Below are 18596 nucleotides of genomic sequence, written 5' to 3'. Positions count from 1 at the left end.
TGCACAGAATGTTTGCATAGATATTGGATAGATGAATGGATGGATGGATAGACATATGCTATTGGTTTGACCTGAAAACAACCGGATTATCTTTTTTTTAATCAAATGCGGTAGCTCCAGGGTAACCAATGTCAGGCCCACCATTTGGTCAAGTTAAAGTTGTAATCTCGAAGATCTCTGTTTCGTTCTCTTTGGCCGCGCCTATGGCGAAAAACGGTAATCGCACACTTCTCAGATATCCAGACAGTTTTGCATGTGTGACGTCTGCAGTTGGCTCCCGTTGTAACTCTTCATTTTCCTCGCTGACGGTCACTTTCCTTTTTAGACTGTTTGCCTTCATCTGAGCGTCGAATTTGTTTCTTTTTCTGAAATTGTATCTGTAGTCATCGATCTTTTCTTTGTTTGTTCAGCCATAGTAGATTACTGTTTACTCACAACACTTGCAGAAACACGAAAAGGAGACCGGAAAGCACAGGACCCAGGCTTAAATCTGATCACTTCACTGATTTGGAAGAGAACAAACCGTTTCATAATTTCTGGTCAGATAATCTAAATTCACAGAAAGAAACAGGGAAGTCATCAGACATGTGGCAATAAACCCTTTTAACTCTTGCACCCTTGTTTCATTTTGCATTGCACTGAACAGATACATAGCTTACCTGTTAAATATCAAAATATCTGCTCTCTCTGCTTTCTCTCATCTCTCTTCTTAACTCATCATTCTGTTTGCACTGGACTTGGAATCTGAATGTACATATGATTGTGTGTCCTTGTTCTTAGATATGCTTGATACTAAGCCTGAGCAAAGCCCTACCACAGAATCCAAAGCTGCTACCACTCCTAGCGTAGACCTTTTTGGTGCAGGTACAGGAGCTGATATCCATTTCTCTTTGTGTGGAACCTCCTCATCTCTTCTGGTTTCCATACGTCCACTCCTCTGTCAACTGTTTTTTTCTCTCCACATGTCTTGGTTTGTGCCCCATAGTGCTATGAGAATTGTGCATGTAACCCACCTGTAGAGTCTTGGAGTTTCCTTGTGGCTGCTTTCTATCTATGCTGTGTTTCTCTACTTGCCACGCTAATACTTTTCTTTGCTCCCCGACCTCCACGGTTTTCTTCTTTCTTGTATTCTGCCTCTTGCTTGCGTTGGTAAATTAGACCTTCCTGCTGTTTCACGCGGGCCCTCTCCTTTGCCCGAGCCGGTTCTGGCTGGAGACATCGTGACCGGTGAGTTAAGCTGCTTATCTCGACTGCATCACTGTTTTCCCTTCCTTTATTTATGAAGAGTGCACCAATCCTCGACCTATGAAGATATTTGATTGGTGCTGGTGCATGCACACCAGTCCTGTACTTCCAAATGGTGCACGCTTCAAGGATGTGGATTCACAGTTAAGATGCAAGGATGCCTGCTTTCTTCTCTTCCTTCCCTTCTGCATGTCTGCTAGCCCTTTAGAGCAGGCGTAATAACAGTGCATGAGAAAAGCATTCTCTCTTTGGATATAAAGCTGTTACTGATAAATGTAGTCATTGGGATTTGAGTGTAATCTAATCTCTTTCTGCTTCTGTTTCTGCCCACCTCTCTGCTCAGACTCATTTACATCTCCGGCTCCTGCAGCTCCTGCAGCTCCTGCCCCAGTTGATGCTCCTGCTGCAGCTCCTGTCCCAGAGGCCTCCTCTCCACCCAAAGCAGAGCCGACACCTGTCATTGACCTGCTGGGTACTGTTCCTCAGAAAACACATACACATCTCCTCTCAGTTTGTTGAATTTCAGCTACAATCTGTGCAGTTTATAATTTTATATTTCTCTACTGGATATTTTTTTAATCCTCCTCACACGGTAAGCTCATGTATTATATAATTGAAACAATGGTTTTGATATTGTGTAGATGTAGTGAGAGACTGTAGGTGCAAACTAGTATCAGCAGTGTCTGGATTAGACTGCGGATAGATCATAGAACTGACAGTAGTTGGCCTGAAGTTTTTTTTCAACAAAATGTAGTTTACATTTTACAAGTCAAGTCTGTTGTAAAGACAGATAGTAATCTTGTCTTGAGGATTAAAGCATGGCATGGCTCTCAGAACAGCAATATCTGACTGTCTGTCTGTAAATCAGTCCGCAACTTTGGTTCAGACCGATCTATCTCAACATGCACCGGCAGGATTGGAACAAAAATTCTGCGTCCCAGGGGATGAATCCTTGAATCCATTATGAGGTTGACATAACTGGTTTCAGTTATGGTAAATGGATTGTACGTATATAGCGTTTTTCTAGTCTTCTGATCACTCATAGCACTTTAACTCTACATGTCACATTCACACTTTCACACTCACATTCACAATCTCCAATCAGTATCTATGCACATTCATACCCGATGGCTATGCCACTTGGAGCAATTTGGGTTCCAGTGTCTTGTTCAAGGACACTTCAACATGTGATCGAACCCCCAACCTTCTGATTGAGAGTTGACCGACTCTACCACTGAGCCACAGCCCCCAAATTATAAGTAATTTAGTGAAGCAACAGAAATTGAGTTATGTAGACAGAGGAAACATGTTGGACGGGCTTCTGACATCACTGGTCGGGCCCTTTTTTTGCATTGCATTTATTACTCAGAAAAATCAATGAAAATACATTTTAAACATACATAAGTCCCACTCTAGGACTAATAAAGCAACATGTAGATTTGAAATGTTTTCAGGTTTTTGCAATAATCATACTATTGTGGAAATGTGAAATGTAACTAAACACTATGGTTTAAGGTAAATACTCCTCCCTGAAAGACTTCAACATTTTCCATCATGACCAGGAATCTCTGTCGACTCCAAACTTTTTTTTCATTTGATATTTGATTCACTTTATATTGTTTGAGTTATGGTTTTGCTTTATGAAGATAATCTTGTCTCCAACCCCCCACTATGTCCCAGTGTGTGGTCCAGGGCTGACCTCTAACCCCTTTCTGCCCTCCATGCTGCATTGTGGATAACTTCATGGTTGTACAGACTCCTTCGGCAGTCCAACAGAGGAAACGCAGAGCTCTGCTCCAGGAGGACCCGGAGACGACTTGCTGGGAGGTGAGACTCCTCTGAATGGCCCCATTTGCGGGTTACACTGCTGTATTTTTACTGAAATGAAGGTTTAAGTAGAAAGACTGAAATGACTGCCAATCTTAGCCAAGATAGCTGCAGTCTTGTAAAAAAGTTTTTATGCTGGCTATAGGCTGACAGAAATGTTTTATACTGATTAAGAAGTCATTATGGATATGCATCTGTCAAATTAATAATGACACAGACTTGGCATGAGTGCTAAAATGTATTGAACTGCATTCCCAAAGTGTCTTTGGACTCATTAGGAAATGTCTGTTAAATTTATTGCCCCAGTGACATCATAGTGATATCATTCCTGTCACTGTTGTTTGGCCAATAGTTATGTGTAAGACTATCGCAAAGTTTCAAGTGTCTTTGCTCTTTAATCAATCAATCAATCACATTTTTATTTCTATAGCACCGTCTGCCTCGGCTGGATGGGCCGAAAAGTGGGATAGAGGGAGATGCAGGATAGAGACAGGCAAAGAGAGCAACAAAAACAACAACAACAACAACAACAACAACAGATAATACAGTCTTACAGTTACGCCAATATAAATGGTAAAAATCTTAATATTAGCAAGAACGGCATAGTAATGATAATAGACTGATAATAACAGTTTAAGCCAATGTGTCTATAATTACCAGTAGGAACCTTAATAATGATAACATAGAGAAGACTGATAATATTAATTTAGCGGTTAGAGTCAAGCAGCTCTTACCTTTTGGTTACATTCAAGAACATTTTGAACACACCCAACATACACATGCATGCAGGCATCCTGCTTACATGGGAGCATGTATGAGTATAATGTCAGTAGAGAAAATGTAAATGTAGGACATGTGCACATAACCTGTTGGTTATGTTCAGTCTTCAGTATAAACTTGCAGTTGGACATTAAACTGAATCCAGCTGTACATAGACTTAGCTATTGCATTGATCGTGTACATCAGAACACACAGACACTTTGTAGGCCTGATGTCTTTTCTCTGTACTTCTTATTGCTTGTGAAAGAAGTATTCACATGCTTTACTTAAGTAAAGGCAGCAAGTAGACACTACTTTTACAAGTTTTTTAAAAGTCTGTAATGTATGTAATATACTGAAATGATGAGTCTATATAAAATCTCATTCTAATAACTCATACTGGCCGCTGTCAGATAAATGTATTGGGATAAAAACTACAATATTCCCCTCTGATATTTAGTAGAGTTCAATTATTCAATAGCATAAAATGGAAATACTCAAGTAAAGGAACAGAAATATTAAAAATGTATGCTTGATATGCTATAATATTTTATTCTTTTCTCTTTGGCATATCATATAGATATCTTTTCTATATTTCAACCTGATGTGCAGAACACTGTTCATACTTTACTGTTTCATCTCCTGCTCAGAAGCTGTTTAAGTTTCATATATTTTACATGTTATTTTGATTCAGATTATATTGTAATTGGTTGAGTAACTCGCTGTATTACATTTTCTGTGATCGACTATCTCCACATAAATGACCACAATTTAATTTTCTTACAAGATGACTCATTCCATCTGTTTCATCGATAATCATATTTGAATGTGTTTCTAATAGAATTAGGCTTATTCTAAAAACAGTCCCACATATGAGGTCACAGTAACAGATCTGTCTGTTGACCCCCTCAGGCCTGATGTCCCTCACCCTGGCTCCCACTGCTGCACCAGCTCTGGCTCCAGCCTTGGCTCCAGCCCCCGCCTCTGCTCCGGTGCAGAACGACCTGCTTGAGTCGGGCTTTGACGCTCTGGGCTCCCTTCCCTCTCCAACTCCCCCTGTACCAGCTACAGCAGCAGCACTGCAACCTGCAACCACCACAGCGGCGCCCTCTGGTGGCTTTGATGCTTCAAGTAAGTGGACCATTATTTGTTGTAAAATATGTTCTGTTTCATTTTAGTTCTCTGACTCATAGTCATGCCACATGAATGTAAAATATTGGAGAATTTCTAAAAGGATTTTGCTCATATTTGCACAGGTCTTCTGCTTGATGCATATTAATCTGCTCTGGTTTGTTCATACTGAGCTACTGTAACCATGCCTTAGTTATCTCCCCCTGTCAGGAGCATACAGCTGCATGAATGACACACTGACACATGCTGCTGTCACTGTCCCCCTTATTTCTGCTGACTGCTTAACTCTTTAGCACTGCTGCCTCTCGCAATGATTTTTTCTCTTCTCTTGAACGTCTCACACTTTCAAAAATGCTGTGCCTTCTCCACCACCTCCTCACTGCACCCCTCTCTCTTGAATCTCTCTTTTTGCTTTTATATGCTACACACTTTTTCTCTTCTGCTCCATTTTTATTGTCCTCTCCACACCCCTTCCACTCTGCTGGGTCATTGCTTGCTTCTTCTAATCTGTAATTGGTGAGTTCAACCACTCAGTGAATTGCAGCATGAGCAGTTTGGACAAGTCTCCCTTTCAGCGTCTTTGCATGTTGCTATAGGACCCCTGATTGCCTCCTGCACGAGACGAAATAACGTTATTGTTTTTTATTTATGTACAATGCATCTTTATTTGCCCTTGCTCTTGTAGAGCAGTGGCTCATATAGTCACCACATGTCGTCAAAGCCCACGTCTGCATCACAATTAGCTGGTTTTCATTCCGACCCTAGAGTGCTATAACAACACCTTTCAATTACATCTCTCTATTCTTTTCTTTTCTCCTAGCAGAGCTCAGTAACATAGAAGATTTAAATTAAATGTGTTAACAGAGCTTAGAGGCTTAAAGTTTTGCTAAACTCACTCAAGTAACAGTTAGATTTATAATTAGTACATTATTCCTTTGTGCAGTGATTCCCAACCGAGCGGAAACTTGTGCCAAACATTCTTTCTGAACTGCCCCTGCTTGTACCCCAGGCTGCAGACGTCAAATGGCATGTGGAAATATCGTAGAGTAAAATTAAAAGTCGACATTATTGGATTGGAAGGTTGTAATAGTTGTGACGAATTTAATAAAAAGAATGTCCAAATAGCTACTTAAAGTCTTTGATAACTGTTTCAAATAATTAGCTAAAAGCCATAGCGTTAATCGGTAATTGCGGAAACACACACCCCAGATATCCAGACAGTGTTGCATGTGTGACGTGCACGCTTGGCTCCGGGTGTAACTCTTGATTTTCCTCGCTGTTGGTCGCTTTCCTTTTTAGACTGTTTGCCTTCATCTGAGCGTTGAATTTGTTTCTTATTGTTGAAGCTGTATCTGTAGTCATCGATCTTTTCTTTGTTTGTTCAGCCATAGTAGATTACTGTTTACTCGCAACACTTGCAGAGACCGGAAAAGCAGCTGCTTAGCTCCGCCTACTCTCTCTGGCAGACAAACCACATCTGGCTGATGGATAACGCGTCACTCACTGGGCGGCGCTTGTGATTTTTTCCGGCGCTCAATCGCCATTGTGTTTCGTCATTCGGCAATAGATAGTGACATTTATTTAACTGAAAATCACCAGCTCTCCCCAACTCTCAACAACACACTGCTTCTGTAGTGGCAGGTTGGAATGAAAACCTTTAAACACTTTGGCCCTGATGACAGCTGGCCTGAAACCAGTGCCTTAGACCAAAATCAGCCAGTTAAAGTTCCTGACATGTGATAATATAATCTGGCTAAGCAACGGTCCAAGTGATTGCCGTTGCTATAATTATGTCCCTTTGAATGCTCAAATACTCTCACATTACAGCCCTACATTGTGCATGCAATGCACAGCTGTCCACTGATGCTGTCTCTCCTTCACTGTAAAGTCCTGTTATACGTCTCCTCTCTGTGTTATAGCTACATTTTGGATATGCAGAATTTTAATCCATGTTGTTTCTCTGATGTCCCGCTATTTCCACCCTCTCCTCAAGTGTTTGGTGGATTAGGCGATCTGCTGATGCCCGCCGTAACCCCCCAGAGCACAGGGGGAAGCACTGCTGGAAGCACAGCAGGAAGCATGGGAACTCCTGTCGCAGCCGGAGGCATTTCAGCCGCTCCCCCTGCGACTCCACCTCTTACCAAAACCATCGGAGGAGACCTGGACTCGTCACTGGCCAACCTGATTGGAGGTAGACAGCAGCCTTTTTTGTCTTGAGTGCAGTCTCGTCTGTCTATCATAAATACTTAAATAGAAACTTAACTCCTTTCTTCTTCTTTTTTAGATCTTGGAGTAAAGAAGAAGTAAGTGTGAGCGTTTATAGATAGTAATGATGTTACAGCAGTTTGAATTCATCAGGGTTCTTTGGGAGAAAATGTAAATCTAATTTCAACAAATGTCTGTAAAAGTCCAAGAATTTGTGTTGAATGTAAATTATATGATAATTGGGGGTGACCCCTTGTCCCATCTGTTAATAATGTGACACAATGCACAGTAGAGCCTGATGTGTCTTTGATCTTCTTTAGGGACCCGATGAGTGAGAAGAAGCTGACAGGAGGTGCAAACTGGATGCCACAGGTAGCTCCTTCAAGCTGGGGAACACCAGGAGCCCCCATGGTAAGACCAGCATGGATACAACAACCCCCACCTTGAGAACGTAGGTCATCAAATAGGAAAATGCTGCACACTGAGTTAGAGCTCTGCCTACAGCCACAAACAGACAATGTAGATATCAACATATATCTTAAACATGACAAAGGCTTATATTTACTATAGCTCATTATTGGGACCATAAACATCCACAGTTAGTGCTGCCATGAGCTGTGGTTCTGGGGCAAACGTTTAAAGAACATGCAAGTTTTGCTGATGCACCCTCCTCTTGTTGTGTCTCCAGGCTGGTGGTGCTCCTGGAGCTCCTGGGGCCCCAGTAGCAGCGGCACCTGGCTTTGGCATGGTGAGGTTTGATTAATTCATTGAAAAGTACCCATATTTTTGCTGTGAGCCTTTATCAACTTTATTGTCATTACAATCATATCATTTTAGCAGATTGTTTTAGATGTAGATTCATCTGCAGTGCTTTTAGAAATCCCAATCTGCTTAGCTATCCCTGTCTCAACAGCCTCCTGCAGGAGTGCCTGGAGCTCCCATGATGCAGCCGATGATGGGGCAGCCTTTGATGGGACAGCCCATGATGAGACCTCCCTTCACCGGAGCCGCTGCACCAGGAGCACCGGTAACCACCACTGTAGCTTTAGTTACCAGCAAGGCCATTAAACCACTTAATCTAACATAAATATGTAATTCACATTAAAGGAATAATCTCCAAGATTTCAGTTTCATTCTCTTCTTGCAGCACCTGATGGTGATAAACAATAATTGCAGGTGCACATTTCCCAGACATCTAGACATTCACGGTTGGCTCCCGTTGTAACTCTTGATTTTCCTTGCTGACGGTCGCTTTCCTTTTCAGACTGTTTGCCTTCATCTGAGCGTCGAATTTGTTTCTTTTTCTTTGGAGTTTCACTTATTTTTGAAGTTGTATCTGTAGTCATCGATCTTTTCTTTGATGGTTCAGCCATAGAAGATTACTGTTTAGGCTCAATCACCATTGTGTTACCTCATTCGGCGATAGTTAGTGACTTAACAGACATTTATTAAAATAAAAATCTTCGAGATCTTTAACTTAAATCTTCATTTCCTGTTTTCCTCTCAGCTCTCTCCAGGACCTGCAAACCAGAGTCCAAAGAAACCCAAGGACCCTTTGGCAGAACTCGACCTCAAGGACTTCTTATAACGCCCCAGGTGGGAGCTCAGGCTACATACAGGTTCTTGTTGTTGCTGTAATTTGATTGTCAATCATAATGCCCCTAAACAGGCTGAGCACAGTTTCTATTAAATCTGGTGAACAGCACAATCCTGCTACATTTTTCATAATCGAGATTTAACATTTCAAGAATCAGGCAATTTCACAGCAATGTATTAAATTACAGACATGCAGACTTCTTTTCAAGTTCAAAGTTGTTTGTTTGCAGACTTCATGACTTTGGCTTGAACATTTAGCTTTTTTAGGTGTTGGCAGAAGTTAAGCTGATAAGCTCTGTTAATGCTGGATCTGCTTTGAAGTTGAATACCAGCAGATGCAGCTTTTGAACTATAGTACTTAAGAAATTATGATCAAAGATCCACGGGACTCTTATATTGAAATGTTCTCTATTCCCTCTCTTCCAGCTGCTTGCTTCTCTGGAGCAGGGCCCTCTCACTTTTTACCTGGTGTCTGTCAACATCTCCGGACACCAGCAATGTTCAGCTACTCAACCTTATAAGAGCCTCTTTTATCCACCCCACCCATCAACACCCCACCCGTCTCCTGTGTGATGATGTTGTAGCACAAACCGTGAAAGTGAACCATAGCGGATAATATATATATGAGGAAAAAAATACAAGCGTGTGCTTATGTAGGTGTACTAATCTTTTGTCTAAACAAAATCACTCAAAATCCTCAGAAAAAATACACAAAAGTAAGTGAGCGAAAGTGAAGGCGTATGTGTTTAGATTTCTTTTTTAGTGTTGAGTTGAATGGATGTGCTTTGGTGTCCTAAGCTCCGCCCAACGCCCTATATTGGTTCCGCCTCCTTATAAAGGGGGAGGAGCTCTTCTCTGTCCATCTCTGATCGGATGGGAGTGGTGAACAAAGCCCTGGTAGATTTTCGACAAAACATGTCACGTGTTGTTTACAGAGAGGTCCTCTTTGATGTACATAAATTTCTCTGGCGAGGATTACGTCTCTATTCTGTATGTCTGTTGAAGAGAAATATAAATGTGAATCTGACATGAAGTTGTAAGAAGTTGTGTGAGTATCCTTCTATTTCTCGTCATCTTTTGAAAGTGTTTGGAAACTAAAATGAATACGGCTATATGATTAGTTTTCTGTATATTAACTTCTGAATCGTACCAGACCAGGAAGTGATCCTTTTTGTTTTTTACAACCATTTTCTATGTTTCGTTTGTGTCTTTTTGTCTTTAATGTTATTTATATGTATTGTTTCCCTTGAACTAATCCCTCAGACTACTGTTGATATTTGCTGGCAATGCTATTAAAGGACATATCTTACAACTTACCTTCCACAGCTTCCAATGCTTTAGTTATTCATCACAAAAGGGAAACTCAGACTGTCTCCTCAGTATAACTGTACAAGTGTATACCTACCTGCAGTTTTGACACTACCCATGTGGATATGTCTGTTGCCTGTGCTTTCATTGTAACTATGACCAGGTCAGTATGGTTGTTTCTGTATTTAGAGTAAGATATTCTATTGCTGTAACAAACTCTATGTTCACACAGATCAAGCAAAAACTCTAATTAAGTCGTGTATTTAAGTGGTTTGAAATGATGATCCAGATTTCAAACCTTTCAACAAGAAAATCCCAAAAACTACATACACATTAAAGGTACCCTGCGAAGTTTTTTTTCTAAACAAAATTGTTTACACTATTCTTCACCAAGTAAGATTTGTGTGTATTACTGAGGCCTAACAAATGTGTTGAATGAATTTCATAAACATTAAAAGCAAATTCACTCTGAAAACGTTTTAATGTAATTGTTTACAAACAGGAGCCTGCTCATCAAAACATTGCTTTAAAGCGTTGCTTGTTGTCAAAAACTCCTCAGGGTACCTTTAAATTCCATGTTACCCACCTGTTGTACCCAGCACAGTGGGACAAAATGAGCCAAGTGACAGTGTTTGCATCTGCACTGATGCTTGTTTTGAGTAAACAACTCATGTTTGATTGTCTGAACATATTTTTTGTTTAAGTTGTTCATTCGATTATCGCCGACCTTTGGCCAGTTGTGAATTGAACAGTATACATTTTGTAAGTGGCCACATGGGAGTGATGTGTACATTGTGTAAATCAACAGGAAACCCCCCACTGTCCATCCAGCCATGATCTTGTCATCCCAAAGGCATCCTAACAGAAAGCTCCTCTGTTCCTGCACACTTGCCATGACTTCAACATGTTGATATGCATTTGGACAGCTGTATAACATGGAGTCCCCAGTCCTGTGCTGTAAATCAGACTAATGTAAAGTTTACTCTGTGTTGTCATTTCAATGGACTGAATAAGCAATTGGTTGTGAGAATATGTTGTGATTCAGAGAAAAAAACAGGAGATTATTAACATTTTTCATGGCTGAATTATTAAAATTGTATTTTTGTTTAGTTGTAAATTCATTTTATTTTTTGATGACCCTCCCCAGTGCATGTAAGCCCTTTGAGGTGCAATAAATTCAATGACGGATTGAACTGCCCATGAAGGCTTCTCTTTTCTTCTGTAACATGAAGATGATAGAAATGTCACTGAAGGACAATTTAATTTACTAATGTGTCACCACATCTTCAGAATGTGTGTGACCTTTGACCAAGGACAGATTACCAAACCATACCAAACTCTAGGCCTCAGATTCTCAGGGATCCATAAGGTCCTGAGTTTATAGTGTGTCATTTCTTCATTTTATTTAAGCAAATGTGTAAGGGAATTTTCACCTTGTATTCATTGAAACAAGCCCCCTAATACACTTAAATGACTATAAACACAGTGATGCTCAGAAAACCTGCAGCCAGGCAGTGTCTCATTCCAGCACAGGGGCACTGGCTGTATTCGGACACTCTGCGGTTGTTGGTCTGTACCATTCATTTTTATGCCTGTCTGAGGTGATGAAACAAACTGTGAACATGTCACTGACATATTATCTATCACCTTATAAAGTTTACTTACGCAAAAGACACCATGCAACACTTTGTATTTCTATCTGGCATATCTGTTTCAGATATTCACTTTTATGAAAGCTGAGGGGAACTAGAAAGTTTGGTGATCGTTTTCTGTGACATCACTATGACAGACCTCTTTCACATTACAAATTAAACTGAGGGGGCTGCACAGTGGTGCAGTGGTTAGTGCTGTCGCCTCACAGCTAGAAGGTTCCTAGTTCGATCCCCGGTTCGGATGAAGGCCTTTCTGTGTGGAGTTTGCATGTTCTTCCCTCAGGGTACTCCAGCTTCTTCCTGCAGCCCAAAGACATGCTTAAGTTATGCTCAAGACAGGTTAATTGGTGATTCTAAGTTGCCCGTAGGTGTGAGAGTGAGCGTGAAAGGTTGTCCGTCTGTCTCAGTGTGTCATCCCTGTGACTGACTGGTGATCAGTCCGGGGTGTAGGGAGGCTTTAAAACAGGCCCAACAGTAGAGTTGCAAATTAGCAGTCAATAAGCTGAATAAAGATGACAGTAGCTGTTATTTGCAGGGGTGTCATAACAGTGTTATCCACAAACAAGTAGTAGACAAACACACACACGAATGAATTGTAATCTTGGTTTAATGGTTTGTAGTCTTCAATCTGCCTCATTCAATTCAGGTATTTGGTCTTCAGAAGGACTCGTATGAAATGTTGGAACCTAAACAACATGAAAAGTGAAAAAAACATCACATCCCAGATTTAAATTTATTATATAATAATATTGCTTTTAATAATTATCTCGTTTAACCCTTAAAATTCTCAACAGCTCAAGTAAATGGTTGAATGGGCCATGTAACCCACAGATGTAGCCTTACATTAAATACATAGTTACAGTACTAGGCTATCAAAATATATTCTGAAAAGCCCCCCCAACAAAAAGTTTACAATTCCATAAATTAGCACCACGTCTTCTGGATAAGCACCGATATAATTATGTGCGCAACAATGAAACCACATTTCACTGCGTTGCAAGAACAGAGGAAAGATAAAGTGAGACTCACAAATCAGAAAGATCTTCTAATTAGAATCCAAAAGGACCCTTTTTCTATTTAGACAGAAAAATAGACTTTTTTCAAGGGTATTTGTAAAAAACAAAATTACATTTCTAGATATACACAATGCAAAACACCAGCTTGTTCAATGAAAAGGTCTGGAAAAAACAGTTTTCTTAGTATCTCTATGTAGTTCATTTGCAGAACAAAACTTTCATTTCTTTATCCTGGGTCTTTTGTCAAAGCCAACCGGTGTGCTCTGCCTATAAACACTTGAAAATGCAAGTCTCTCAATACAAAGCCTCGTTGAAATATAAGATAAACTACCATGACTTTGCTCTCAAACATTTGAATTTACACGCTTTCCAACTATGAATCCAAAAAAGTTCAAATCTTAGAAAAAGAGTCAAAATAGAAGCAAAGCTGCAGATCTGAATGATCTGAAAATACAAACAATACACTTTTTTTTTTCTCAATTGTTTTCTTAGCAAATAAATTAGAAAAGCTGAAGAGCCACAGTTCTCTTGAGTCTGTATGGCTGTTTGTGGATTGCTTGTATGTGTGCATGTGTGTGTGTGTGTGTGTGGGTCAGTGTAGCAGGAGTCACTGGGAGGCACAGGAGGTAACAGGGAGGCAGGAAGAGGAGAGGCAGTCGTCGGGCCCCGGGCTGGTGATGACAGGTGGAGGGTGGGAGTGGGCAGGGTGTCCCTTGTATAAAGGAGGGTCTGAGGGATGGAAGAGGGGGGCGGTAAAAGGGGGATCCTGTGTTGTGTTAAGCTACCTGGCACTCGCTCGAGTCCCCGTGGACCCAGTAGCAGATCTGAGCATATTTGAGAGGCGTTATCCTCACCGCCACATTGTAATCCTGCTGCGTCCCGTCCCCGTTTACATCCACCCACTGGTGACCTGAGAAAACCCCAATGATCTTCCTCTTCCACTTCTTCTTGCCAGGCTCTTTGAGGCGGATGTAGACCCCAGAGCCGCTGGAGCCGGGTTTGGCATCGCAGTACTGATACAACAAATCATTGGACTCCTCAGAGACGGAGCAGAACCGGTACACCAGGTTCCCGGGTCGGTCGTCATCAAAGCCGGAGAAGTGGATCCTTCCTGCAGGGAGCTTCTTCAGCGAGGGGATAACACCCAGATCCATATGCTTGACTTTTGGGGCTTTCTTCAACTCCAGGACAGCGTAGTCATAATCGGCAGCCAGGCCGTCAGACACACCTTTGAACCAGCCCTTAGGCACCTGGGTCTTCTTGACCCTGGTCCACCTAAACGAAGGTTTCTCAGATTCTGCACTTCGGCGACTCCGTCTCTTTCCACCTTTCTGTTTTCCTCTACGTTCCTCTTTCTCGCCATTGTCTTCCTTCTCCTGCACTTCCTCTTTATCTTTCTCTCCCTTTCTCCTCTTGCCCTTTCCTCGTCCTCCTCTCCCTTTGCCTCCTTTCCCTCGTCTGGACTTCTCCTTCAGAATACCAACGCGCAGCTTCTGCACCCCATCTAGATAGTCCTTTCCATCATGGATGCAGTGGGCAGCGGTCAGCACATGCTTAGGTGACACAAGAACTCCAGAGCATCCTGTGGAGATCTTCACTGAGGTGGAGAAGGGATATTTGGTTGAGAACAGCTTGTCAGAGATGGTGAAGCGTGTATCTGTGCCGTACACCTCTCGTTTGTGGCGGGAGCTGGTTGAGACATTTCCGGTCCAGGCCGTCACCTCATTGAGGCCCTGCACGGAAACGGAGGTAAACGTGCGTGTGCCATTCTCATAAACCGTCTCGTAGGACAGGAACTGCTCCAGGTCGTCCAGAGAAGAGGCAGGGAGGCGACGCTGACACTCAATCCCACAGGTCCCACTCAGCTCAGGCTGAGGACGAGCCGAGAAGTTTGGGCTGCTGAGAGGCACAGTGCGTCTTTTCCTAACCAGCGGCACCTTCCACTGTGGCCAGGTGTACTCATCGTCCAATGCATTCCCCTCAGCGGCGACAGCCACCACCACAGCCAGCAGGGTCAGCGGGAGCAGGACACACAGGGGTATGGGGCCCATTGTTAAGTTGGGCCTGGCTCTGAAACGTAAAGAGGAGAGAGAAGACTCAGGAAAAAAATGTAATACAGCGATGCATGGTTTTGGATGAGCTATCTCACCAAGCATTGAACAGAAGGCCCTGGAATATTTGAATTTTTAATATACAAGTATAATTTAGATTTAACCAATATTCATATTCCCCAGTAGACGAATCCTACCAAGTGTCGTTATCCCCTGACTTCAGAGGTTTATGTTTTAAATGAGGCCATTTGAATGGCCTGATATAACATTTGGTACAAATATCCAATTTGCCCAGACGAATTCTAATTTAATCTAAATTACATAAGTGAAGTCTTGACTTCTCAAATGGGGCCACCAGCAGGTCAAAGATTTGAATTACTCAGCCAAATACCTCTGTGCACACTGGATGGATTGCAAGCATGCATGGGTACCAGAAGATAACACGTTTACTTTGGCAATCCTAAGACATTTCCTCAACCACCACCATGTCATTGACATTTGAGGTTGAAATAATTCAGCAACTATTAGATGTCACACACATCTGACCTATTAGCTTAGCAACATCTTCACTCTGTGTTATTTATGACAAAATACCTGCAACACTTGGGACATTCCATTCAGCCTAAAATATAGGCTACTTTGTGTACAGTGCTAATTAGCAAATACCAACATGCTAGCACACTCAACTAAGATGTAGCTTGGTAAAACCACCTGCACCTGCTAAACAACAGCATGCTAGCATCATCAGTGAGCATAGCTTGCTAACAGAGTCACAGAGCCACTATGGATGTGTACCCTCTGCATATTAGGACACAGCATCACATCCACATTTAAATAAATCAGTGTGAGACTGCCCCACTTTTCATTACACCTTAGTATAACTAGTATAACTAGTATAACTAATTTATAACTAAATTAGCTTAAGTCACAACCAACATGTGGAACAACTTAGACTTCCCTGAACTGAGAAGGTCTTCTATCTAATATTGATGCCTGCAGGTCTCAATAAAAACAGTTCCATTTACAGCCACAGGGAGGCAGTGCACCCAAGATATTAGTCATCCACACTGGTGACAGCTCCACTGCTCAAGACTATCACTGGGTAAACTCAGCAGTCTGTGGCAGCACAACACTCAGAAAAGTCAATTTCTAAATGCTCAAGTTTGCAGAGAAAGATAAGTTTCATAGTTTGAATAAGATATTCCTGAGATCTTAAAGCTTTTCTCTAGAGTGGAGACATGAGCTGTGGCTGAGAGGAGATCTACGTCCTGTGAGTGCTGCTGGAGGCTGCGGGCAGCGAGGAGGAGAGGACGAACCCTGGTCCTCTGAATGGGCTGAGACAGTGGCTTGGAGGTTTGCCACAATGGTTAACCTTCTCTTCCAGTAATGACCATATCTGGTTTCCTAAGCTCCACTCCGCTCCTTGTCCATGCATACAAATGTCATCAAGCAGAGAGACTGTGCGGGCTGCACACAGCCTGCTGCTTCATGCTTCCACCGTATGAGCTCGACACTGCCAATAATCCTGATAACCCTTTAAAAAAAGTTACTATTGGGTTGCACTTTAATAGATTCAGCAGACCATTACCAACTACAGAGCAGCAGGGCTTCATTTTGTCTGCACGTCTGTGGTGGTGAAGTCACAGAGGCCGTTCCAAACACAAGGAGAGAAAATCATTTGGTTTGCTGTTCACTGGGGAGCTTTGCAGGAGAAGTGCAAATCCAACCGTTCATTTCAGACAGAAGTGCAGAGGGGAACAGACAATGACTGCTTTATTCTGGCTGTTTGAGGGGTTTAAACGGTGTGTGACTGACAGGCTCATATCTGCAGATCAAAACATTACAGGGGGCAGCCTAGATTGGCCTAGGGGTCCTCACTCTCTTTCAATTAAATGCTAGTGCAGCATAAAAATGAGACAGTGCCTGGTTGGGCAAAGCTCCCAGGAGACTCAGCTGAGAGAATGTACACATCACCTGTGGACCATGTAAATGCTTCATCATCCACTGTCGAGCTTAAATCCATTTTTAAGTTGAAACTAAAAGTTCCAGCAAATGCATTGTCCTCAAACTGTGTCCAAATAAGAAGGAGACCATACTGTGTCCAATAAAACATACCCAGTGGCCAACATCTAACCAGCTCCCAACAGACGGTAATAAAGTACAAGCCCACAAGAGCTGTAAAACAGGCTCAATAAATGAGAATACAAAAATGACCCTTAAGTTTCTGTTCAAATTCACACTACCACAGCAAGACTGAGACATAACACACATCCAGAAGAAAGCCTGTAATTATTGAGAGCAGAGTGGAAACTGATATGCTGCCATGACGGCTTTTGGTCATAGCAGGCGCTCAGCTGAACCTTTTTCCACTGCAGTCAGCTGAACCAGAAGCTGTGCCCTCGCTACCCCTCAGTGGAGGGATCACAGGGACTGTTAGAGCCCCCCCAGGAGACAGAGTGGCCAAAAGATGGCGCTATGGAGCAACCGTCAATGGACAACTCAGGGAGCCTGGGTCACTAAGGGCTGTATAGTTCAAAACCAAGGTAAAAGGGTGATTTCACTCTTTTTTAACCTTATTTTATAACTTCTGCATCTCAGGCACGGAGCATCCAGTGCTCCATAGTGTCATAATCTTACAATAAGAGAATCTGTCTAATAAAGACAAAATACAAAATATCTAAATACAACTCCAGACAATTGCATACGACCAAATATTTCCATGCATTGCGATGCAAATATTCAGAAAACGTAATTATGTATCCATGAAATATGAAAATGTAATATTTAAGTGCACATGTGTTACAGCAGAGCGACTGTATGTGGAAAGACAAGGACCAATGTGTACATTAATTCAGTGCTAACAGTTTGTAACAAATAAAGGCTATTTCTGATGCATTGATTAAATAAGGCTGCCCATAATCAATAATAAATGTTGTGCTTATCTTTGGCAAGAAAACTCGATTGAATCCCACCAAAATAAAATCAAAATAGTGCGTCCACAACGAAAAGAAGCAACTATCGACCGAAATAAGTTGAATAAAAAGAAGAAACAAAACATTTTTAAATAAACTAGTAAAAAAACAAAACAAAAAAATAAATGTTTCTCCCATCGATGCATCAAGAGATAGCCTAATAAAAACTTCGAAAAAGACAAAGGCGTCCTACCTGCTCGCATCCGATTGATGGATTTGCCAAATCCGCAGTGTATTGTTTGTTTTCCGGAGAAATATACAAATATGATCCCACTGGAAAACAAATGGGGGTTAGTGCATCCCAGACGTCCTGGTATCAGCAGGGAGACGGCTCCTTCTCCTCATCGCTTCTTCAAAGAGGCTGAGAGAGAGAGACGCAGCCGGGACGCGCAGGCTGCACTTGATGCTGAGGAGGGAGGGAGAGACAGAGAGAGAGAGAGGGGGAGGGAGAGAGAGAGAGAGAGAGAGAGAGAGAAGGGGGGATGGAAAAAAAAAGTTCTGAAAAGGTTTTTTTTTCACTTCTGACAAAAGCTGTTCACATTTGGGTGGGACCAGACCAAGCCATCTAACTAAAGGCTCAACTGAGTGAAGTCAGTGGTCTATTCAGCAGCAGGCAGTCAATGCGTCTGTGAGCGGACAGTGAGAGAATTAGTTCCACTGCTCTCTACAAGAGTTTCTCAGGCGTCTCCATTCTGAGCCATGCGAGGCTCAACATCTGCAGCGTCTTTATTCTACAAGTCTAAACAACAGGGATGTAGGTGTGCCTATTAGATGCAATGGTGTGACATAAATGTGATCCCCATCATGGTGAAAAAAAATAAAAGCTCATTTAAA

The 18596-nt window shown here is 42.0% G+C and overlaps 2 protein-coding genes across 2 annotated transcripts in view; one reads left to right on the top strand and one right to left on the bottom strand.

The window, feature by feature from the left end:
* The window catches only part of LOC138583898 (clathrin coat assembly protein AP180-like), a 53562-nt gene extending 42293 nt beyond the window's left edge, over window positions 1-11269 (top strand). Inside the window, exons 18-29 of the mRNA XM_069655952.1 lie at window positions 781-864; window positions 1159-1227; window positions 1589-1717; window positions 3001-3072; window positions 4744-4962; window positions 6956-7153; window positions 7247-7265; window positions 7488-7578; window positions 7856-7915; window positions 8081-8194; window positions 8675-8763; window positions 9190-11269. Of these exons, the coding sequence (XP_069512053.1) occupies window positions 781-864; window positions 1159-1227; window positions 1589-1717; window positions 3001-3072; window positions 4744-4962; window positions 6956-7153; window positions 7247-7265; window positions 7488-7578; window positions 7856-7915; window positions 8081-8194; window positions 8675-8755 (1136 nt within the window). The 3' untranslated portion in view covers window positions 8756-8763; window positions 9190-11269. The remainder of the gene's footprint in view (window positions 1-780; window positions 865-1158; window positions 1228-1588; window positions 1718-3000; window positions 3073-4743; window positions 4963-6955; window positions 7154-7246; window positions 7266-7487; window positions 7579-7855; window positions 7916-8080; window positions 8195-8674; window positions 8764-9189) is intronic.
* A 1043-nt stretch (window positions 11270-12312) lies between these two features.
* Window positions 12313-18113, bottom strand: prss35 (serine protease 35). The gene is made up of 2 exons (XM_069656084.1): window positions 17956-18113; window positions 12313-14809 (listed from the first exon to the last, which is right to left on the bottom strand). The coding sequence occupies exon 2, from the start codon at window positions 14788-14790 to the stop codon at window positions 13516-13518; it is 1275 nt and encodes a 424-aa protein (XP_069512185.1). The 5' UTR covers window positions 14791-14809; window positions 17956-18113; the 3' UTR covers window positions 12313-13515.
* Between the last annotated feature and the right edge of the window lie 483 nt (window positions 18114-18596).

Source organism: Semicossyphus pulcher, unplaced genomic scaffold (genome assembly GCF_022749685.1).
Source record: "Semicossyphus pulcher isolate SPU_LCO1_2020_fin unplaced genomic scaffold, fSemPul1.0.p SCAF_9, whole genome shotgun sequence".
NCBI classification, from domain to species: Eukaryota; Metazoa; Chordata; class Actinopteri; order Labriformes; family Labridae; genus Semicossyphus; species Semicossyphus pulcher.
The sequence above is the reverse complement of the archived record's forward strand: the minus strand, read 5'-3'. Positions and strand labels throughout refer to the sequence as shown.

Bases quoted from the DNA above. Each gene is read 5' to 3' on its own strand.
- prss35 (XM_069656084.1), bottom strand. From the start codon at position 14,790: ATGGGCCCCATACCCCTGTGTGTCCTGCTCCCGCTGACCCTGCTGGCT.